Here is a 20347-nt window from a genome sequence, read left to right as displayed (position 1 = left end):
AGATTTAAAGTAATCCTCTCAGAATGCCACTGAATTTTTTTTATGATGTGAAGTATAATTGACTGTCAGAGCAATATATAATGCAAACCATGAGGGGCTTAAAGATATAAAACTCAGATCTCTTGGGTGATGCTGTAGGGTATGCAGAAGTGATTCGCCCCCTGCAGATCCAGGGATCTCCCATCCTCTCCACACATGCTTAGTGCAGAAAATTGTGGAAGTGGCAATGGGGGACAGGGCTGCATTGCCACAGAACGGAACAGGCTGTCCAGCATGGTGGACGCTGCTCCTCAGTGTCCCCTGTGATTACCACCCGGGAAGCTGAAGGGCAGATCCATTGCAGCCCTGTCCTCCTTTGCCTGCTGAGCTCTCCTAGCACATCTGTTGGGCACTGGTGCTTCCTCTCCCATGGCAATGGAGTTTACAGAAAGAGCATATGGGCGAAGCACAACCAGGACTAGAGCATCTCTGGAAGGCTACAGGAGATTAAACATTGTATAGCCATTATACAGCCCTTTGGGTGATGTTATACCATGCCAAAAGTGCCTTTTCTCCCATGAGTGCAGCCCATTTTTCCCATATGCACAGCTCGTGGGAAGGCTCTGTAAAATGCCAAGGCTTTTTGTTAGCTCTGCATGAGTTGGATTTCCTCTGTGTGTTCAATCACGGGGTCCCACTGAGGGGTATCCTAATTCCTCAGTGGTATGAGCTGGGTTTTTTGATGTGTATCTGAGGACCATGCATGTGACAGTGTTTGAAGTGTCACCAGATACAGCATATGTGTTTGTGGCAGCTACTGCCTTGCAAATAACAGCAGGAGGTCTTGTGTAATACCCGTGTTACAAAGGGCACTTTAGTCAGAGGCTCTAACAAGCTGGGCTGTTGCTTTGCCCTCAGCTATTGATTTTTCTATACACATAGGCATGATTAGCTTTTAACGAGCCCTCCCAACATCCCCCCGAGATTCCACTTTGTTCACTGACAACGATTAGGAAATACGTGCTAAAAGCAGTGTGGACACATCTGGGGTTTGCTGCAGTGGCTGATTAATCCCTGTGCAGTGTCACAGGCAAATGAAGAGACACAGATTTACAGCCCAAGAACGTAATCCTGAGGCAGGTGGATCTCCATTAGCGCCCACTGATTTCTGTGTCCATCAAATCACCTGATTCATCATGGAATCACAGCAAACACTGCAGTCTCACTGGGAGACTTCCTCCCTTGCAACAGTCCCTTTTCTACAAGAGCGATGAAATTTTTGGCCAGAAGGGAGTTCGTAAACACAAGATCCCAGGTCTGGTGAGAACTGGACCTCAAAGACAAGATGATCTTGGGCCTCATTCCCTGCAGAAGTGAGCTCAGCTTTATCTCCCATTCAGTGTAATTTGAGCAGCTGAACCCAGATGAGAACTCTTTGACCAAAAGGTTTTTGGCTCTGCTCCATCTCCTATGGGCTGCAAAGTGGACAATTGAGAGAGACTATTTTAATTTCTGTTTTAAAATGTCAGGGGGTTCCACATTTGCAGGTGCTGGTGCCAGGAAGATGAGATCAGTAGTCACCAAAGCAAGCTGCTGCTTTCTTTTTAAAGGCAAGAGACTGTGCCTTTATGTATTTCTTATGATTTTTTTCCCTGCTGATCGTTGTTCGTTAAGGGCCTGGAGTACTGGGCAAGGGGCTCTGATGGAGAAAGGGAATTTCTAGCCACACACCCTTCCTTCCCTGCTGCAGGTAAGTGGCACTCCACCAAATCCTGATCAGTATGAGTCACGTTATTCTGCACACACCCACTGAAACTATTTTCTGACCATCTCCATTTGGCACGTACCTTACAGCACTGTGTTGGCTCCCAACTGCTGGAGTAACCTATGAGGTATGGGAATATTTCTGTACGAACCTGCAGTGCTGAAGTTGCACGCTTCAGTTCAGACCAGGGAGATGGATACACATGAGCAGGAATCCAGAGCATCTCTTCAAACTGAGTTACTTTGGATTTCTACCAGTTTATCAGTTCCTTGGAGGAGCAATTAAATGAATTTGGCTGAGTAGCTCCCAACAGGCAAGGACAGCCCTAGAGCAAGTGGTCACTTTATGACATTGCCTTTCTGTGTCCATTTCATTTTCCTCCAATAGTCTGATCATGATAACAGGAACACATAGGATTTCTTTTTCCCTTCCTGTGGGGACCAGTGTCGTGGTGTGCTGCTGCCAGTTGGACAGTTTCACCTGCCACATCCTCTGCGGGGATCAAGGACACTGCCAGCACATTTCATCTTTCCTCACCTGTGATTTTGGGACCTTTAGCTTTTGTTATTCACTTTATGATTGTGCTGGTGTTTCCTGGACTACAGCAATTTACAAATTGGATGTTCTTCCTACACTACATTTTTTAAAGAGCTCTCTGATATTCAAGGGGTGGGCATCAATGTCCCAATTTTTTCCTTTCAGTTCTGTATTTCTTATGCATTCTATCCTGACTTTTGACAGCAAGAGGATGCAGAAAATCTCCCATAGCAAGGGCAGTTGGGACAAGATGCCCATCTGACTCCTTGTAGCCATTGCAGGTGCTCATAACAACAGACGTGTCAGCGGTCCCCAAAGTGAAGTACTCTCCTTATCCTTCCCCTACACAAGGAGCTCCTCACTGGCCAGGACTAGTCAGGAAAGGAGTGAAAAGCTGGGATGAGGAAAGCATAGGAGATTAGGTCATCTAAGGCTGCCCCTTGGGGGTTTGTTGAGGAAACCTTTCAGCACCATGTAGAAAGGCTTTTTTAGAGTGGTGACTCCCATGGTTAGTTTGAGCAATGTGCTTGTGTTGTTTTAGGAGCTGGACATGAGGTTGTTTGAGTGGAAATGATCCCTGGACATGGCACCAGTTCTGGGTGGAGGGGGAGCCCACCTTGGCTCAGTCAGCCACAGCCGCTTCTCTGCAGTGAGAGGTACCAGCTGTGGTACAGCAGGTCAAGCTTCAAACCTTGCTGTTCAGGAGTTGCAGGCTGCAGTTCCAAGACTGTAAGGGAAAGCAAAGATCAGCAGTGCTCCTTTCAAACTATATGGTATTGCTGGGAAAGTATCTAGGTTGACAGTGATTTTAAAAATAGCATTGACATAGGGAGGGCTTCTCGCAAGGACTGGCATTTAGTTTAAGCCTACAATGTGGGATGCTCCAGGGTGAGTTTCTCTCTTGTTGCTCTCCTATCCTCTAGTTATCTTCTCCAGTTACTCAGGGGCATCTTAAGCCATTCAAAGTCTTATGAGCTCACTAGGCATGTTTGCGTCCTGTGTGCTCCAGTGAGGGTCCTCTGCCCTCTCAGCTTTGCTCTTTGGAAGGAGAGCGAATCTGGTCCAGAGGGTGGGCTGAGGGCATCCCTTAAACATCTGTGTCAGGAAGTCCTCAGTTTTGCTTCTTGATCTTAGTAAAAATGCCACACAGGCTGAATGGCTGGAAGTCATTCTCCCAAATACAGTCCTAGGATAAGGTCTTAATGGCATGAACTCAAATCCATCCCGCTCTAAGCTAGTCCTCTGTGACTAATGGGCAGTTGGGAAAGTGAAGGATTCAAAGGCGAAGCACCGTGGTTTGGAGGTAGCTGCCTGGTCAAGAAAACAGCTTGTTTACTGGAAGGGCAACAGACCGAACTTCTTCTTTGCACAACTATGGGTCACAGCAAACTCACTGCTGCCTTGCTGCAGCTGGTCAGCTGAGTCTCTGCCCAAACCATGCTGGCTGCAGTGGGAGCTCGGACACCCAGCATACACGTACACCCTTTATGCAGGCATTGAAAGTGAGACAAGTGACATCGCAGGCTACAGCCCTCCTGACGTGTTCAGAAAATGGCAAAGGAGGATGCGAATGGTGTGTTTATTGGGAAGATGCTACCCAGGGACCAAAGTGTACGGCAAGGACAAGAGCCCTCAGAGCTGAGTTCGTAACAGAGAGTCGTTCCTGCTCTTCTGAGTGCTTCCACGTGTGCTGAGCTTCCCCGCATGAGCAGGTTCACTGAAGTCCATGGGGAAAGCATAGCTGAGGGAAAAAAATCATTGCAAATGTATATGAGGTGGATTTCAGTGCCAAAAAAATCATTAACAAAACAATCATCTACCCCATTTTTTGCTATTTTAAAGCCTAAACAAGCCCCAAGGCCAGCTGATTTTATGGTTGGGTCCACTCTCATGTCAAAGCAAGGAGACAAACCTAACTCTAGGAAGGAAGAAATGACTGTAGCCGAGGTCAAAGTGGTAACAAGCAAGTATAAAGACAGCAGCAAAGAAAGTTGGAGTAGGGCAGAACAAATTGTCATTACAATGGGGGGGTGGAGTGGGTGGAAGCAGAAGAGAGTTCTAAGAAGGAGAAAAACTCCCAAATGAAGGAAGAACAAGGGGTTCTCCAAATATGTTGAAGGACCGAAATTAATCCAGATCTTTGTATTTTTGGTTGCAGGAAAAAAGGTGATACTTGGGGCTGTTGCTGTTGAGATGGGGTGTGGGTGGTAAGAACATGAGAAGTGGCTAGTGTGGGGAAAATTCCTTCTCACGTTAAATGCTTTTCAGTTCAAAATAATCTGAAAATGACCTGGGTCTTGAGGAGATTAGTCCTACATGCCATGTCCCATGTTGGCTGTTTGTATGGAAACTTTGTGTTGCAATTAGGAAGTCAATTCAATGAATGTTGTCTCAAATAGGCGTAGCTTGGAAGGATAATCCTAGAGTCATCACAAAGCAACATAGGCTCTTATTCTTCCTTCAGAAACTGCTTATAGTGTGACAGAGTCCTCTTCATTGCCACTCTGCACTTCAACCTTCATGACCACTGGAGTCCTGCCATTGTGGCATCCAAGGTCCTCCATAGTTTTTCTCTTGACAGGACTTCAGAAAATGTCACCTTCTAGAAAATACTCTTTGGCAAAGCCTTGACTCCCACATTACTATAATTAATCAGCTGATGAATGCATTCAGGTGTTTGTGGCTAAGTTTCAAATTAATTCTAACAGCGTTCACATAAATTCAGTGGGAAAACCCAGAAGATGAAGGAAAAAACCAGAGAAAAATACATATAGCAATCTTTCATGTTAAACTTTCTCTTACTGTCAAGTTGGCACGTTCCTGGCAGGCCGTACTGTCAACGCGACTTACAGAGCAAATCCAGTCATCTAGAATAATTGCAATTCACAGGTATAAGGAAGGAGGAGGTGGATTAACGTTGTGGCCCAGTTTTAGTCTCGTACTGTAGCTGGTAGGTAAAATGCCAGGAGACTGGCATATAGAAGGGCACTGTATTGACAAGGGTCCCACAATTTGGGAAAAAAAAATTGGTTTGTTGAAGGTAAGAGAATAAGTGGGAAGGTCGGGAGGCTCATGAGAGCACTGAGGGGTTTTGGTGAGGAGGACCCCCTCGACAGCGGTGAGGCCGGGTGGGTGTCCCAGAGGGCAAGGGGAGGTCATGCTCTCAGGGATGAGCAAGCCCTGACGTTTCAGCAACGAAGTGATCCTCTGGCTGGCTGGAGGAAGCTCTGTGGTTGGGTTATGCAATTGTGCTCTATGAGGTTTTTTCTGTAGAGTTTTTGCTGCTCACAACTATTGGAAACCGGGTGAGGTGGAGCCTTGGGATAAGCTTGTAGGACAGTGTCTCTGGGTTTAAGGAGTCCTGACCAACTCCAGCATTACGGACACAGAGAGAGGGGCTGCTGCTGGGAAATGGATCCCTTACCAAGTTCATCCTTTTTTAAAGCAATTTGATATGTTGGACTCTTTTACTCCCTTGGTTTCCTTTTGAAAGCTTCCGCATCGGCAGGAGGTAGGTAAGATGAGCAGCACTTGCCTCTGGAATTAATTGGGGTGCCCCAAGCCTAGGTGCTCTGCTTTTCTGCTTTACTCTTCTGCAGCTTGTTGTACTGAAGCATTTTATTTTTAAGGGAGCTACTACACTCCCTATCTACAGGAAACAGAATTTAAAAAAAAAAAAAAAAAGGGGAAGAATTTGGCAAAGAGCCAAGCCGAGTGACTGAAGTAAGAAGTAGGGAACTTGTAATAAGTTTAGTTAGCAGGACGTTGCACGGCAGAGCAGGTCCACAGTGGATTCTAAGGGACTTGGAGACAAGCACGCGATGTCCATCTCACAGCGCAAAGAGGCTTTGCTTTCTTAGATGAATGCCCTGGCGCTGAGGCTACGAGCGAAGCTGTTGGTCTTGGGAGGGGATAAAGCTGCGTGTAAATGAGAAGAGAGGAGTGTACCGCAGTGCTATGGAGGGCAGCAACTTTGTTGCTGTGACTTTTACAAGCCTTCAAGGGTAAGATTTAATGCTTGCTTTCTGCTTGTTTGTTTTCTTGCTCAGTTTTGGGGGGTAGAAAACTTGCGGGTTTTTTTCCAGACCTGAGAGCTTTGCAAAGCTTAATCAAAGTGCTTGGGGTTCAACTTTTTCTGCGAGTGAGCTGACAGACTTCTGGGTGGAGTGAGCTGAGCTGTGCATGATTTCAAGCAGCAGCAGCCGCCCGGGGAAGCTGCTATTGTATGCATTGTTTCGGAGGGAGCAGATTGCAGCCTGCATTTCTGTTTGGGAACTCACTCTGTCTCAGCTGTTGATCCGTAACTTGAGCATTGCAACTAACTTACCCAAAGGAACTGAATGCAAATTTTTGACTGCCATTCTGGTGTCAGTTTAAAGCATGTTTTAATGAAGACAGATGGAGGATATTGGATCATTACTTTAAAACGTGGCAGATAACAGACTGAGTCTGTTTCCCAGCAATTATAGCTAATTGCATTGGCACATTTGTGTGTAGGCGTAGGAGCGCTTTGGTCTGCACACAGCTACATTCTGTATGTATAGCTTGGAACGGCACCCAAAAACAAGCTGGAAGGCTAGCTCACCTCATCCAGGACACCTCTTCAGATATTTAAAAAGCTGAGGAGGTTTCAGGGATACTTTCAAACTCCTTGCACTGAGCTAGTAGATTTAAACCAGAGTCACAGCTACTTTTGTAAACCCTGATGCCGAGAGTGACCATTTGTAGCTTCTTAAATTTATTTCGGGTTGAATGCAGGCAAATCTGATTTCAGCCCTGAAAGAGTGTTATTCTGGGATTTAAAACACACGTTTCGGTTGTCTGTCCTGCCGCTTGCTTTTTATGTTTCCCACCTGCAAAGCAAGGAGTGGCACAACACATGCTACTCCCTGTTTTCCTCTTGAGGTGTCCTAACACAAGAGGATGTAAGGAGGGGTGGAGAAATACAAATGCTAATGTATTTCAATGTTAAAAGATGATTAGTACTAATTATTTCTAACGGCTGACATTTTTGTGTTTGCTTTCGATAGGGGAAAGCAAATGCATCATACTTTTTGGAACCAAAATTTGAACAATTTGACTGAAACAGTTAATCCACTGGAAGTTTAAAGGGGGCCCTTTGCCAGCATGGCTTTGCGTGGCACCTTACAGTCCATGCCAAGTGTGCCAGGCCTTTACACTGCTCTTGCCAGGGCATCAGCAAACATTGCACTGACTGTGGTATCCTTCTCTGCGATACCTGCGAGCGAACGTGGCTCTCCTGCTTTCGCGCCTGACATTGTGCACCCCCTTAGCAGGCATGCAACTAAGGCATGGGGAAAACAGGGAGTTTGAGCACCTAATGTATTTTAACCCTTAATATTTTCCCAGTTGTGCCTCCAAATCCAGTTTAAAGTGATATATGTTGAAAATTTAGGGACTCGGATTTGGTTCATCTGATGGTATTTGACAGCATTACTCCGCCAAGAACACTAGGCAGCACAGGCAGTCTTGAACCTTGTCTGTCCCGCTGCCCAGTGCTTGGGATCTGCTTTCTCATATACTGAGCTATTGGTTGGATATTTAGTACTTTAGCCTGAAAAAAAATTAAATACTTCTAAGAGCTGTGGGTATTTGTGATTGTTACATCAGCTGAATAGAGATTAAAAAAATTAATTTTGCTCACATGCAAAAGCTGACCTGACATGGGAAGTTGGTGAGTGAAGGCATGGCATGCTTTTTGAATTTTTTACCTGGACAGAGCTATTCAAGCTTTTTAGGGTGTATACATACCACACTATGTTTGGTGGCAAAACTGACTGGAGAAACCTTGATCTCCTGCCTAATTTTCCTGGACTTTGCATGCTTTTTTCTAATATTACAGCACAATTTGCTGCCTCTCAGATCTGCTAAAACCACTGCTTGGGCAGGAATTTCAGTCTGTACCAAACTACACCCCATGATCTGGATTAAAGGAACCTTTCCAAAAATTATTGTATTTAACATGGATCATTTCACAGAGTCTGGGAACAAGGTGATGGGAGCAGAAGCACCAAGTATTTTCTAATCCATATTTATCATTGAAGCTGATGTATTGTGTAGCTACGTCCAAAGAAACAGGGCCAAGAAATTAGCCACGTTTTCCACCTGCAACATCTGCTCTCCATTCAGCCGAGTTGTGCCATGTCCTTTCTCATTTTGCTGCTCATCACTGCAGTGGTGGAAAGTGCCTCCCTCCACCTCCAGTTTGCAGTACATCCCTTAGTGAGCCTTGGTTTTGGATTAGGCTGTAGCCTTTGCAAATTCCACATGGCGTAGCTCATTGCAACCTGTCCCTCATGCAGGAAGAGCTTTGCAGAGCTGTTCTCAAGCCAAGTCTGGCTCTTAAATAAGGCTGAGCTTGGTTTGTGAGAAAGCATCCCTTCCCTAGTCAAGACCCATCAAAGTAGCTTCTTGCTGTGGATATTAAAATGCTCAGAACCCATGATTAAACTGTCAGTAGCCATAAAACAGGTGGATTTTCTTTGCAGAAGAGTAAGCCGTAGCTACTCTTCTACAGTTTGTAGAGTACTATAGGTACAAAAGGCTTCTACAGTGAGAAGAGGTAATTTATTCATAGCTTATACCCCCAAATCCCAATAAATGAGGAACTGGGAATTTGAGCTTTAAATACCCTTTGCTATAGGCTGTGGAAACATGGGGAAGTAACACATGTCCTGCTAAGCACAGGAGTTGGACCTGTGTGATTATTCAAATACTGTGAGTCCCAGCTGATTACTGAACAGCACAGGGTACATGAAGTAAAGAGAAATGAAAAACAAAACAAAAGCCAAAATAATTGAGTGGAAAATGAAGCAGCAAAAATAAGTCCAGAAGGGCTGACACAGACTGTGGAAGGCAACTTGAGGAGACTGAAGTAGTGCTTCATTTTGCATCTGAAAATAGCTGCTGTCAGGCAGGGAAAATGAAGGCAAACAGGAAATTGCCTTTTTTCTGACCATAGAAAGTTTTTGTGTGTTTTATGGATTTTCAACTAATTCAGGAATAGGAGGCTGTGAAAGTATCTTACCAAAATTTGAGAAGTACTTCATGCCACACGAAAATGAAACGTGAGAGAGATCATTTTTTCTGAAAAGCACAAAGGGAAATTAAAACCGTAGCAATGTACAAGTGATATGAGGCTGAAGACCCATTGTTGCAATTTTGAAAAAGAAACTGAATCTCAGATTTAAGAAGTAGAGAAATACATAAAGAACATTGAACAGGGACATGAATTTTGATTACAAGTGGAATCTGGGAAAAAAAATAATACCCTGAGGGAGATTGCTGGTGCAAAGATGTTGGACCCTGCAGGTAGAATTGAGAGTTCAAGAAAAATACCTGGGACTGAAAGGCAGACAGAGCTAAGGTCAGCCAGGAGACTGCATCTGTCTGTAGAAGTTGTGATAGCTAACACAAACACGAACAGTACCTGGAGCACCACCAAAAGGGACAACTCCTCCATCATTTGCTTAGGTTTGTTTTCACAGTTGCAGCCAATGGTCAATGAACTCTCAGACTGAAAACAGACACCTGAAGTGCGAAGTTGTACTGGCACAAAGCGAGGTGTGAGCAGGCAGGCACACACAGAAGCTATGGCCAGCGTGAGAGTGGCTTGCTAGGTAAAGGAGTACGAGGATTAGATGTGTGAGTCAATAACAAAGCAGCAAAGGAAGATATTTGCAATATTATGAAAATAAAAGGTACACTGTAGTGCAACAGGGGTGTGTCAAGCCCTTAATACCATCGTGTGTGTGCCCATTGAATACTGACACATTCTCAAATAACACTGTGGTTTGGGCAAGCCAGGAACTGAGTTTTGCATAAAGGATCAGGTCAGCTTGGGAAGGATTCATACATAAGTCCTGGGCTTTAACTAAGTAAGCAGCTATGCTAAATCTGCGTGATGGAAATGATGTCCCAGAGAGGTAATTGGTGGATATGGCAACGTTATCACCCATGTCTATCCTAAAAGGCAAGGTTTTATGGGAATGGTGAGCCTGCAAGTATATTTGTGCTGGCCATTATGGTAACTTAAATTTGCTGCAGAGTGAAGATGTTCCATGAATACAATCCTAATCAAATGCACTGAGAAGCTGAAGGAATTAAAGATACTCTCCATGCCAAAATAGTGTATTGTTGCAGTCTTGTTGTCATACTGCAGTCACACCAGAAACCAGTGATTAAAGAATCAGTAATTGACAAAAGCCGTGTGTCACAGCTGAAGGAAGTTTCAGTTTTTTGTTTGTGAGACGCGGATCTTAACTCTATTGTTTGTTTCATGTTATTACTGCTGAAAGAAGGCTTATAACCACCCTCTCGTCTCTGCTCCCCCACAAATATAAACATCCTTTTTTTCCCTCTGCTGAAATTACATGCCTTGTCAATTGAGTACACAGCTGGGAGAGGTTTGGAAGCTGCAGATATTTTTTCCAAAACATTTGGCACTTACAGCAAAATCCAGAGTTCAGCTGTATAGCCATATGACAATTTCAACCAGCCCACCTTTTGCATCCTTGTGCTGCCAGTGGGCAGTGATTATCACATCTGTGGCTCCTGCTGCTGTAGGAAATCCGAGGTCTTTACCTCTGGGTGTGTGGATAGTGTGTCTCACTCCTCCCACTGTCTTATAGGGAGCTCTCAGTCCTAGTTAGGAGGGTTTTGTAAGACATAATAGTAATTCTAAAACATGGAAGAAATATGTTGAAAATGATAGACTGAGATCAGTTAGGGATGGAAAGTAAGGTTTGTCAGCAGGGTTGAGAAAGCTTTAGGTTGTGACATTGAATATTGTAACTTCAAGTGGTTTAGCTCCATGGAGACAGGAAATTTTGGGGAGAGGTGTTGCCAAAGCATTTGTTCTGGTGAGCAGAAACAATTGGATCTACATGAGTGAACAGAAAAAGGATCTCTTTGAAGCACAGTGGGCACAGAGGGGTTCCCGAACACCGTGGTGAGCAGCAGGGAGCACCCTGCCAGGGCTGCAATGTGCTCAGGGTGCACTGCACTTGGCTGGCCAGCTGGAGCCTACCTGATGTTGTTTTCCTTATCTCAGGCTCATTGAATTGCAGCTGCTAAATATAGTTTTGCTTTAGCATCTGGAATTGAGATCTGCACATAAATGTTCGATCTATGCAATGATTGTAGAGTTTTCCTTAAAGTTTACCTTCATTTTCTGAAAAGATGTGAAGCCCAAGCTTGTGCTGTGCATGGTCCAGTGACATTGTATCAGGCTTGCATTTGGGCAGTGCCATAGGCTGTATTTGCATTTGCATGTTTCCAAAATGCAATATATTCGCTATACTTGTCTCCTTGGACACCCTTGCTCTGCACAGATAGCGTAGGATAAAGTGCAAAAACTTCATTCTGTCACCTAGACAACTTGTTCTAGGTAAGTTATGATTCCCTCGAATGTCTCAGTTTGGCTCCACTGGCCAGTTAAGCAGCTGGTGGAACTTTCCTGTTGATTCAGCTCCTGGTAAGCCAGGCTTGCTGGGCAATGCCACCTTTTCCCATGCTGACAGATCTTTGCAGACTGTCAGCACGATCATCACCATTAAGTCCTTGAGATAAACTGTCTGATGCTTGGAACACCAAAAGTTTCATTACTGACAGGTTTTGATGTGATTTTGATTCATGCTCAATTCCTCTGCATATCAGGATATATTCAGTGCCTTAAATGCATTTCTGGTGCCTGGCTTTTGGCTTTTGGGCCAGGAAGTTTGCAGCTGGCAAGGGAGAAGTTTTACTCAGCGCCGTACAGCCTAGCCCACCCCAAACACGGAGGGTGACCAGCAGATGCACAACAGTGTGATCCAGCACATAGTGAGCACAGGCAGATGTACAGGAAACCAGTGTTTCCCACTGCTTCCTGCACTTCAGGGAGGCTGGTCTTGCTCTGGGTAGTCACTCAGTTCCTCTGTACCTTAAGTACAAGCCCTGTGAGTGTATTTCGCCTTTTCATATAGGGCCAAGGTAGTAGGACTGTCCTTTTCAGTCTCTCCTCCACTATCCTCTTCTTCATGCCATGTCAGGAGATGAACAGATCAAAATGTCCAAGGTAAGGTAGCCCCCACTGATGCAGCAGTGCAACACGCAAACCTGAAGTGGTTCTGCATTTTACAACATGCTACATGATAAATTGTAGCTGTGCTTAGGAGTTTGGTTCTCCCATGTAATGGGCACAGAATTTACATGTATTTGCTGCATCACATCGTGCTGTGGGACTAGAACCCCCCATTGTGAATTATCTTCTCTTTTCTTTTGCAGAAGTTCCATGGAGTTGGACTAAAATAAAGTTTTGGGATGTCTCTATTTGGATTAAAATTTGGAAAGCAGAAATTGAAAGGTGAGTGTGGTCTGGTAATGCCATTGTCACAGTTGACAACCTAAGGAATGTAAATACAGCACACGTGCGAGCCCTTGAGAGCATGCTTGAGCGCATGTCTTACACCTGGAGAGCAGGTGGAGGAAGGCACACTTTGTTCCTTTGTCCTGCACACCTTGGGGCAGTGCTGCGGGCTGTGTGCCAGTGAACGGGGAGCGGGGGGCACATCTGCAGCAGAACAGGCTGCAAAGTTTGTGCTCTGTCAGGGCACATGACTGGCTTGGGGAAGTTGGGTTTTGATGTCTTCTCTACAAGGATCTTTTGGGGGAGTGGGTGGAAGAGCAATGCATAGTGCCCTCTCTCAAGCAGTTTATAAAATATGCTAGAAGCAAGTTAGTGTGAAGGTCTGATGCAAAATTTTGATTATTGAATTTGTTAATGGCAATGGCCTGGATATTCTCTTCAGTGAGAGGTAGGAAGAAGAGCAAAGTACAGACATGCACCCTGAGAGCACCCAGAAGCTGCTGAGGGGAACACTAACTCCGGAGAAGAAACCAGAACCTACATAATTTGCTCCCTGCGAGCTCCACGTGGCACCCAAATAAATGGGTGTGGAGACAGGTAGCAGCCATCCTCTGCAGCATGATCCTCACCGGACTTTGCACAGAAATCCCTGCAGAGATAAATGCTTGGAAGAAGTCCAGCTGGAGGGCTACTAGCATGCCCTTAAAGTGGACCAGCTTCTTGCAGCCTTGTAGGGTTCATCTTCATCAGTACTAGGGCTTTGCAGCAGGAGTCATTGAAATGAGTCTTGTGTTTTATCACTTCATCTCCAGGCCCAGGGTGTGATGTCTGGTCAGGGATCTAGATTACAGACGCTGTGAATCGGAAAAGTCTCCAGCCTTTCCTTTCCAGGGTGTTCCTCCCTGTATTAGATGAATGCAGAAATTAGTGCCCTACTCGTATTTTGACGTGAAATTATTTTTTTCCCAACCTCTCTGAGTTCAGAAGACTGAATAGCTTTTTCCCAAGGGTTTATTTTTGCAATTGTGCTGCTGTTTCCCCTTCCTGGCATGGGGCAGACCATAAGCCCTGGTGTTAAGACAGGGGCATCCGTTTGCTGCTCTGATTGTCCCAAGAGAGGAGGTTGTGATTGCTCCTGGGGAAGGAACTCTGCCAGCCCAAGATCTCTGTCTCCATCTTAGCTTTGGAGATGAAGGAGCACAGGCATGTCTGGGAGCTGCTGTCCACCCAGGGCATCCCCACTTGTAAAGCAGTAGCTGTTCTCATTATCAAAAAGATCATGTTGCTATATTAGGAAAAGTTTGTGGTTTGCCTGGCCCTGTACCTTGTTTTGAGCAGAGAAGTGTTCGGTCCTCCCTTCAACCAAGTGTCTCAGAAACTCAGATTTTCCTAGATATAAAAAACATACTTCACAGGGAAAAATCATTTATTTTTACATTTTATGCACTTTTGATCACCAGTTCAAAACCAATTAGTTCAAACTGGAGGAAGTTCAGAGAAGGATAAGGGAAGCTGGGGTGATCAGGGAATGAGGAGCTCCCGTAACAGGAAGCTAAAAGAGGTTTTTTTCCTTCCCCTTTTATTTTTAATTCTTTTGCCTTGCAGCCCAAATGCTGAAAGGGCTACGATTGCTCCTTGCAAATGTTTCACTGGAGTAAATGCCAGGGTTGAACTGCTATTTTAATTGAACAATTTATACGCCTTTGTATTTGGAGAAGTCCATAAGTCTGTGCTGCCTGAGAGCAGGCAAGGCTCTTCTGCAGGGAACATCCCATGCACTCATCTTGGCGGGACAGTACTGCTCATGGAAAGACCAAATTTCTATTCCAAAAACAAAGCTGGATGACAGTTAACCTTACTGAAGCCTTCATGGTATGACTTTCATGGGAGAGAATGGATTACCTCAGGCATCAGCTGCTAAAACTGTGATCAGGATTGCTCCCATGAGAACCGGTATTGTTTTGCTGTTTCTCCTCAGCAAGACATGGCTGTTTCCACATGAGCTGAGATGCTGGCAAAATTAGGAGATTTTTTTTTTTTCAAGATAGGTGTAGTTTAACCAGACAGGTTAGGTAATCTAAATTTCTTGGAGACAGGAGTTTTTTATAGGTTTATGTTCTTTATACAGGCAATCAAGGATGTAACTAAAAGTCAGCTTCACAGAGCAGTAATGTGTAGTGTCATGTCAGACACACACAGACTGTTGGAGGAAACCAGTTCCTAGATGACCGAACCTTAGTGAAGCTCTTCCAGCCAAAGCGGGGAAGTACCTCTCTTAGAAAAGCAACAGTAGTGTTTCTGTGGAAAAGATGCCTGAGATCTTTTATGCTGAGGTTTAACCTACAATGAACATTGACAAAACAGAGAGGAATGGGAACACTTCTGGTTCACAGAGTGTGTGGGAAGAAATAAGCACCATGCCTTTGTGATGGCTGATAAATATGGAATATCTCTGCCCACTGACTTGATCCCATGGCAGCTTAACTCATAGTTGGGGCTTCGCACCTTGAGGATGGGGATGGTCAAGTACTATCTACAAAATAAACAGAAATAGGGAACTGGAAGAACTCATCTACACAAATACCCTTATCCCAAGGTGTGCACTTCCAGCTGATGGCAAGAGCAGTCATTGCTGCAGCTTCATCACTATAAGCCCAGCCTACAGGCACTGTGTGAGGAAGAGGAAGGATATAAATTGAGCCAGGGCTTTTGGAAAGCTGCATTGGCTTTTTCTTCTTGCTGCTAGGGACAGCCTGCTCTCCAGGGCAGCTGGGTTTTGAGCAGCCAGGCTCCAGGCAGAGCTTGGCAGGGGTAGCAGTTCCTTGTGGAGAAGGCAACCCAAGACTGGCTGTACAGACATAAAGCTTGGCTGCCTTCTGGGACACCCATTCAGATCTGATAGGAAATGTCTTACCACAACAGACATTGAATATGAAAAATATATTTATTTTTATATAATTTCCCATGAGGGAAATAACTGTGAGTTGAAAAACTTCTCAAAGTTCGTTTCAGAGCTGTATTTATTTTTATGATTTTTACATCACTTCCTATCACTGTGTATCACTGTTATTAACAACATGTGCATTTGTGTCAAGCTGTGGGATTACCAGCGTGTCTAGGTGATACTGTTTTCTAGTAAAGGAAATTATATGTGCCAGCCAGTCACTGTCAGACTAGTTTTTAAAATAAAAACAAAGGACTATTTCAGCTGCTTTATTTGGCAACATATTGGTCAAAATATTGTGAACTATTACAAAAGCCAGGATACAACGTGATATAAAATTTTAAACCAAATTTGAAAAAACCCCAAACCTTTTTTAAATTAAAGTTTTCCAAAATGAAGAAGAGAAAATTTCTACTGCTAATATATTTGAAAAATGCATATTTTCATTCTGAAGTGGACTGAAAACAAACATGAAAAGATGTAGATGCTTCTTGAGAAATAATCTGGACTGGGATTATTGCAGGAGACAGGGAAAGGGAGAGACAAGGCAGCATCTGTCCCTCACCAGAATAACTTAAAAGGGAATGTTCTTCTGTTTTAAGGTTATCTAGCACTTCTTCCAGGCCTGTGTCCCAGGAGTGCTGTTTGACCGTGAGCATTGTACATGCTGGGCGAACACGAGGCATCCTTTCGAAGCTTGCTTTCTTTCTCTTCCTTCCTTCCTTCCTTCCTTCCTTCCTTCCTTCCTTCCTTCCTTCCTTCCTTCCTTCCTTCCTTCCTTCCTCTCTCTCTCTCTCTTTCTCTCTCTCTCTTCTCTGTAAGGTGACAATATCAAAAATTGCTTTTAGAAAAGGGTGGGATCTAATACTGAACTTTATCTTCATATTACAAACTTACTGCACCTGAGGGAGAAATAATTCCAATTCACCCTCAAGATTTCTTTATTTCGGACCTTGCATCTGCAGTATGAAAATGGAAGTATGTCAGTACATCTCCTAAGTGGGCCCTCTGTTAGTGATGCCAGAAAAAAAACTATTTTGCATTAATACCAGAAACATATGAAATGTTTTACATGTGTGGGAAATTCCAGTTGCCATGTAGTGTTTGTTTAGTGCTAGCAGGAGGCTCAGCTCAGTACCAGTCACAAAAGAAATAATTCATAACCAGAAAAGTGTATTTCTTGCATATCATTTCTTCAGGAGGAAGGAGGATTCTTGTTCTGTTGAGGGAAAAAGACATAATAAGGAAGATCCTTTACTTAATAATGGAGGAACAGGCAAGAGAGAATAGGGCTAAACCCATTTATGGTGGTGTCTCTGAATGGTCTTGCCGCAGGTTTTTTTTAGATTAAATTCCTCACACTCAGCTACTCCATTTCAGAGATGAAAATATACGTGATTGCCAACATAAATCCTCTCCAGCCACAGCAGCCAGAGAGGCTCCATAGAAGAGGGGGCATCTACGCATCAACAATGTGCAGTTTTGTAGGATGGAGCCCTGGAGAGCCCCTCCTTTCAGTCAATAAGAAAACCTCATGTTTGTTTGCCAGGCAGCTGGGCATGTTCATGCTCCGTGCAGGGCTTGGCTGTGACCTTCCCCTTGCCCGTTTCCATCCCACTGGGTTCTCATCGCTCTTCCTGCCCCAGCCACGCTCGCTGCAACCTGCCAGGCTCTGGCTGTGGTTCAGGGCAGGGATGGGCTTTGGTTTCGTGCCACAGAGCAGCTGGCACGCCGGCACCAGGCAGGTTACAGCATCAGGTTGATGCTTGGGTAATGAGGATTTGGCTTTTGTCTGTGTCCCAGACTGGCTGTGAAATGTAGATATTGAACCAGTGTGAGCCTCAGAACTGTCGTATGGCTCTTCACCCACAGATCCTCTGATCCACGTTACATCTTGAGCTGCTGGGTAAAGATCCCTGGCTTTGGTTTTGGGTAGAGTTTGCTTGGTGCAGCTCTGATCCCAGCAAGGCACTGCTGTGTTACAAAATGTGACATCCTCTGATACTGCTCCTATAAAAAATAATCCTGTGCTATTTAACTGAATGGTAGGGACTCTACCCAGGTACAGCACCTGCAAATCGAGAAACTTGTTGCATGGTTCCTTCATCTCTCATGATTGCAAAAAGGGACAATTCCTGCTGTAATGTGCAAGGAGATTTTGACTATCAGCCTGTACAATAACTTCCCTGGGAGCACGGATTTTAGTTGCCTAATACATTATACAACAACTTGCCCTTTCCCATAGATCTGCCTTTCAATGGATACTCTAATTCTCTTTTTTGAGGGGACAACAGATACTGGTGCACCATGGCAGGTTTCAGTTACTTGTGCGCATGGAGTAACAGTCCAGCAAAGACTATTTCTGAGCTAGGATTTCTCTGCCTGTGAAGAGATGGGTGATGTCCTGGGTGCTGGATGTGAGGTGGCACTTGCGCCATTGCTGAGGGGGGATACCAAAAGCTAGGTCACACAGTGATGATGAGATGCCCAAAGTAGGCACGACAAAAGGAGGAGGGAGATGGAACAGGAGGAGGGGAAGAAGACACATCATGAGATTTGCAACAAAAAATGTGCTGTGACTGGTGGAGGTCTTCTCAGACTGCTTATAGCCTGTTGTAGGAGACACCTGAATTACAGTCTCAGGAAGGTCAGATATGTGCCCTTGGGAGCAGAATAACTGCATTACAGCTTTCACGACTTGGTATTGGTAAGGTTAATAGCTTTGCTAGGAGCCACTCTGCAAGGAAAGCTGGGGACATGTGCCCAGCTCCTGGATGGCACTTTTGTAGCTGGTCCAGGGCAGTGTTTGTGCTCTTGAGGTGGCTTGTTTAAAGGGTGGAGGAGAGATTATTATTTTTAGAGTTTATGTTGTCTCTGTTCTCTTGTCAGGCTTAGTTACGCTGGCACTCCCCTAATTTGGCTGTGTTCATTTCATGCATGAGGTATCAGGGCCTAGTTTGTATATGACTTGGCAAAACCAGGCAGATCTTAACCTCCTGTTTCTTGGAGCCACAAGACCTAATATCTACAAAACTTTTCCAATAGCCTGTTGAAAGCATTGCTCTTGGCACATGCTCCTTTGCATAAACCAGAAACAAATTTCCAGGCTGTCTGACCAGATCTTGAATCTAACCTTTTGCAGGACTTTTCCATGTAGCAGTCCTAAATGGAGAAGGCTGGTGGGCTGGCCATTTACATTTATAGCTGATTTTTGGCATGGGTTTAATTTTATTAAACGCAGATGTTATTCTGTGGTTTAGCTCCTAAATCTGTCTGCCTGAGAAAACAGCCACTTTCCCAGTGGCTTGGTCTCAGTGGTTAGACCAAGAACTGGGCACTAAGCCATATTTATGTATGCTGAGTTTCCACTGATGAATAATTTAGAATAGTTTTCAGTGGCAGTGAAATGATAACTTGGAGCACAAATCCCATTCCTTCTTTCCAGTGATTTGTGACTGCAGTTTGCAGAAGCAGAAACTTTGAGTTGCTTAGAGATATAAAAAAGTTTCAAGAAATGAAAAACTTCTCATCTGATAGCCCTTCAGGTTTCCCCTCCCTTTTCCCTCAATGCTTTCAGAATCAACAGGGCATGATAAGACATGTGTGCTTGCATCTACAGCCAAAGCACCCTGAGCTGTGATTTCCAGGCAAAGGTGGTGTAATGTTTGACTTACTTACCCTAACTTCGTGTTTATTGTGATCATCCAAGAGGCTTCATTTCTGTCCAAACAGTTCCAACAACAAGTAACAGTTGTCTGGTCTATGATAGTTGAGAACTGCTGGTTTAGGAGTCACAGCAGTAGGACCTCATGGTAAAAATAAAACCACCGAGGCAGTGTTACCCTGTGCTTGTGGTCAGTGGTGGTTCTCCTTAGGTGTAGCCAGAGGACAGAAAGTTCTGCTTGCTGATGATGTTGGACGAGGCATTCTTTGCAGTTCGTTGTGGTTGTTCTTGCTTTAGCCAAAGGTATTGGCTGTTAGCCAGCAAGGAAAATGAATATCTTGCCACTAGAAATTAGCCTCATATTTTAGCCTTTAGGGACACCGCCTCTAAGAGGGATGGATGGCTACGGCAGGCCATAGACTTTCATTCAGTTTTGAACTAGGTTAATAGCTATCTGGGGCCTTCAGAAATGGGTTGTCCTAGAAAACCTGCCCTTAGGTACCATATGTTCGGGCACAGGAGGGCAGTGCCTTGAGTGGGTTTCATTTGCCGTTCTGTTTCATGTCCCACTGCTTCATGTTTCTGTGCCATCCCTGAGCTGTTTGCAGCTATTTGTGTGTCTCACATAGAACACATTCCTCTTGGAGAGTGCACCTCTCACTGTGATGAGAAGCCAGGCTCCTTTCCTCAGTGGAGCAGATACCTGCGTGGTTTCTTTCTAGGAGCATTTAAGATCCTTGATTTCAAATGCACATATGAAGTGCCTCTTCCCTGGCTGCAGAGAGTATGTGGGGCAAGCTGGTGATCGGGAATGGCTCCTTACTCCCCCAGCGAGCCCTGCGAAGAGCAAAGAAGCTGGTGGAAGTCCAGCTGCTGCCAGCAGCACTTGGATTTCTAATTCTGTGTGCATTTCCCTCAAGTCCTGCCCTTCCTACGAAAAACAGAAAGTCACAGAGCACTTTAGAGCCTCTCAGAAGCTGCCGTGTGACCCCGAGGCTCTGCCATGTGCCCTGTGTCTCATGTGCCGGCAAGGGAATAGATACCCAAATATGATAAGCAGTGCTGGATGTCTTCGTGCCTCTCTGTCCA

General features: G+C 44.7%; 1 protein-coding gene across 5 annotated transcripts in view; it reads left to right on the top strand.

Moving 5' to 3' along the window:
• The window catches only part of LOC104637459 (phospholipid-transporting ATPase FetA), an 86083-nt gene that overhangs the window by 6347 nt on the left and 59389 nt on the right, over window positions 1–20347 (top strand). The window contains exons 1-3 of one of the 5 annotated variants that reach the window (XM_075740765.1): window positions 6166–6285; window positions 12268–12359; window positions 12569–12647. In XM_075740765.1, the coding sequence (XP_075596880.1) occupies window positions 12605–12647 (43 nt within the window). In that variant the 5' untranslated portion in view covers window positions 6166–6285; window positions 12268–12359; window positions 12569–12604. Of the gene's footprint in view, window positions 1–5564; window positions 6286–12267; window positions 12360–12568; window positions 12648–20347 lie in introns of those variants that run through there. The other 4 variants (XM_075740764.1, XM_075740762.1, XM_075740763.1 and 1 more) reach the window with 4 other exon arrangements.

The sequence above is a fragment of the Balearica regulorum genome, chromosome Z (genome assembly GCF_011004875.1).
Source record: "Balearica regulorum gibbericeps isolate bBalReg1 chromosome Z, bBalReg1.pri, whole genome shotgun sequence".
Classification (NCBI taxonomy): Eukaryota; Metazoa; Chordata; class Aves; order Gruiformes; family Gruidae; genus Balearica; species Balearica regulorum.
Note: the sequence above shows the minus strand (reverse complement) of the source record. Positions and strands in the feature narration are given on the sequence as shown.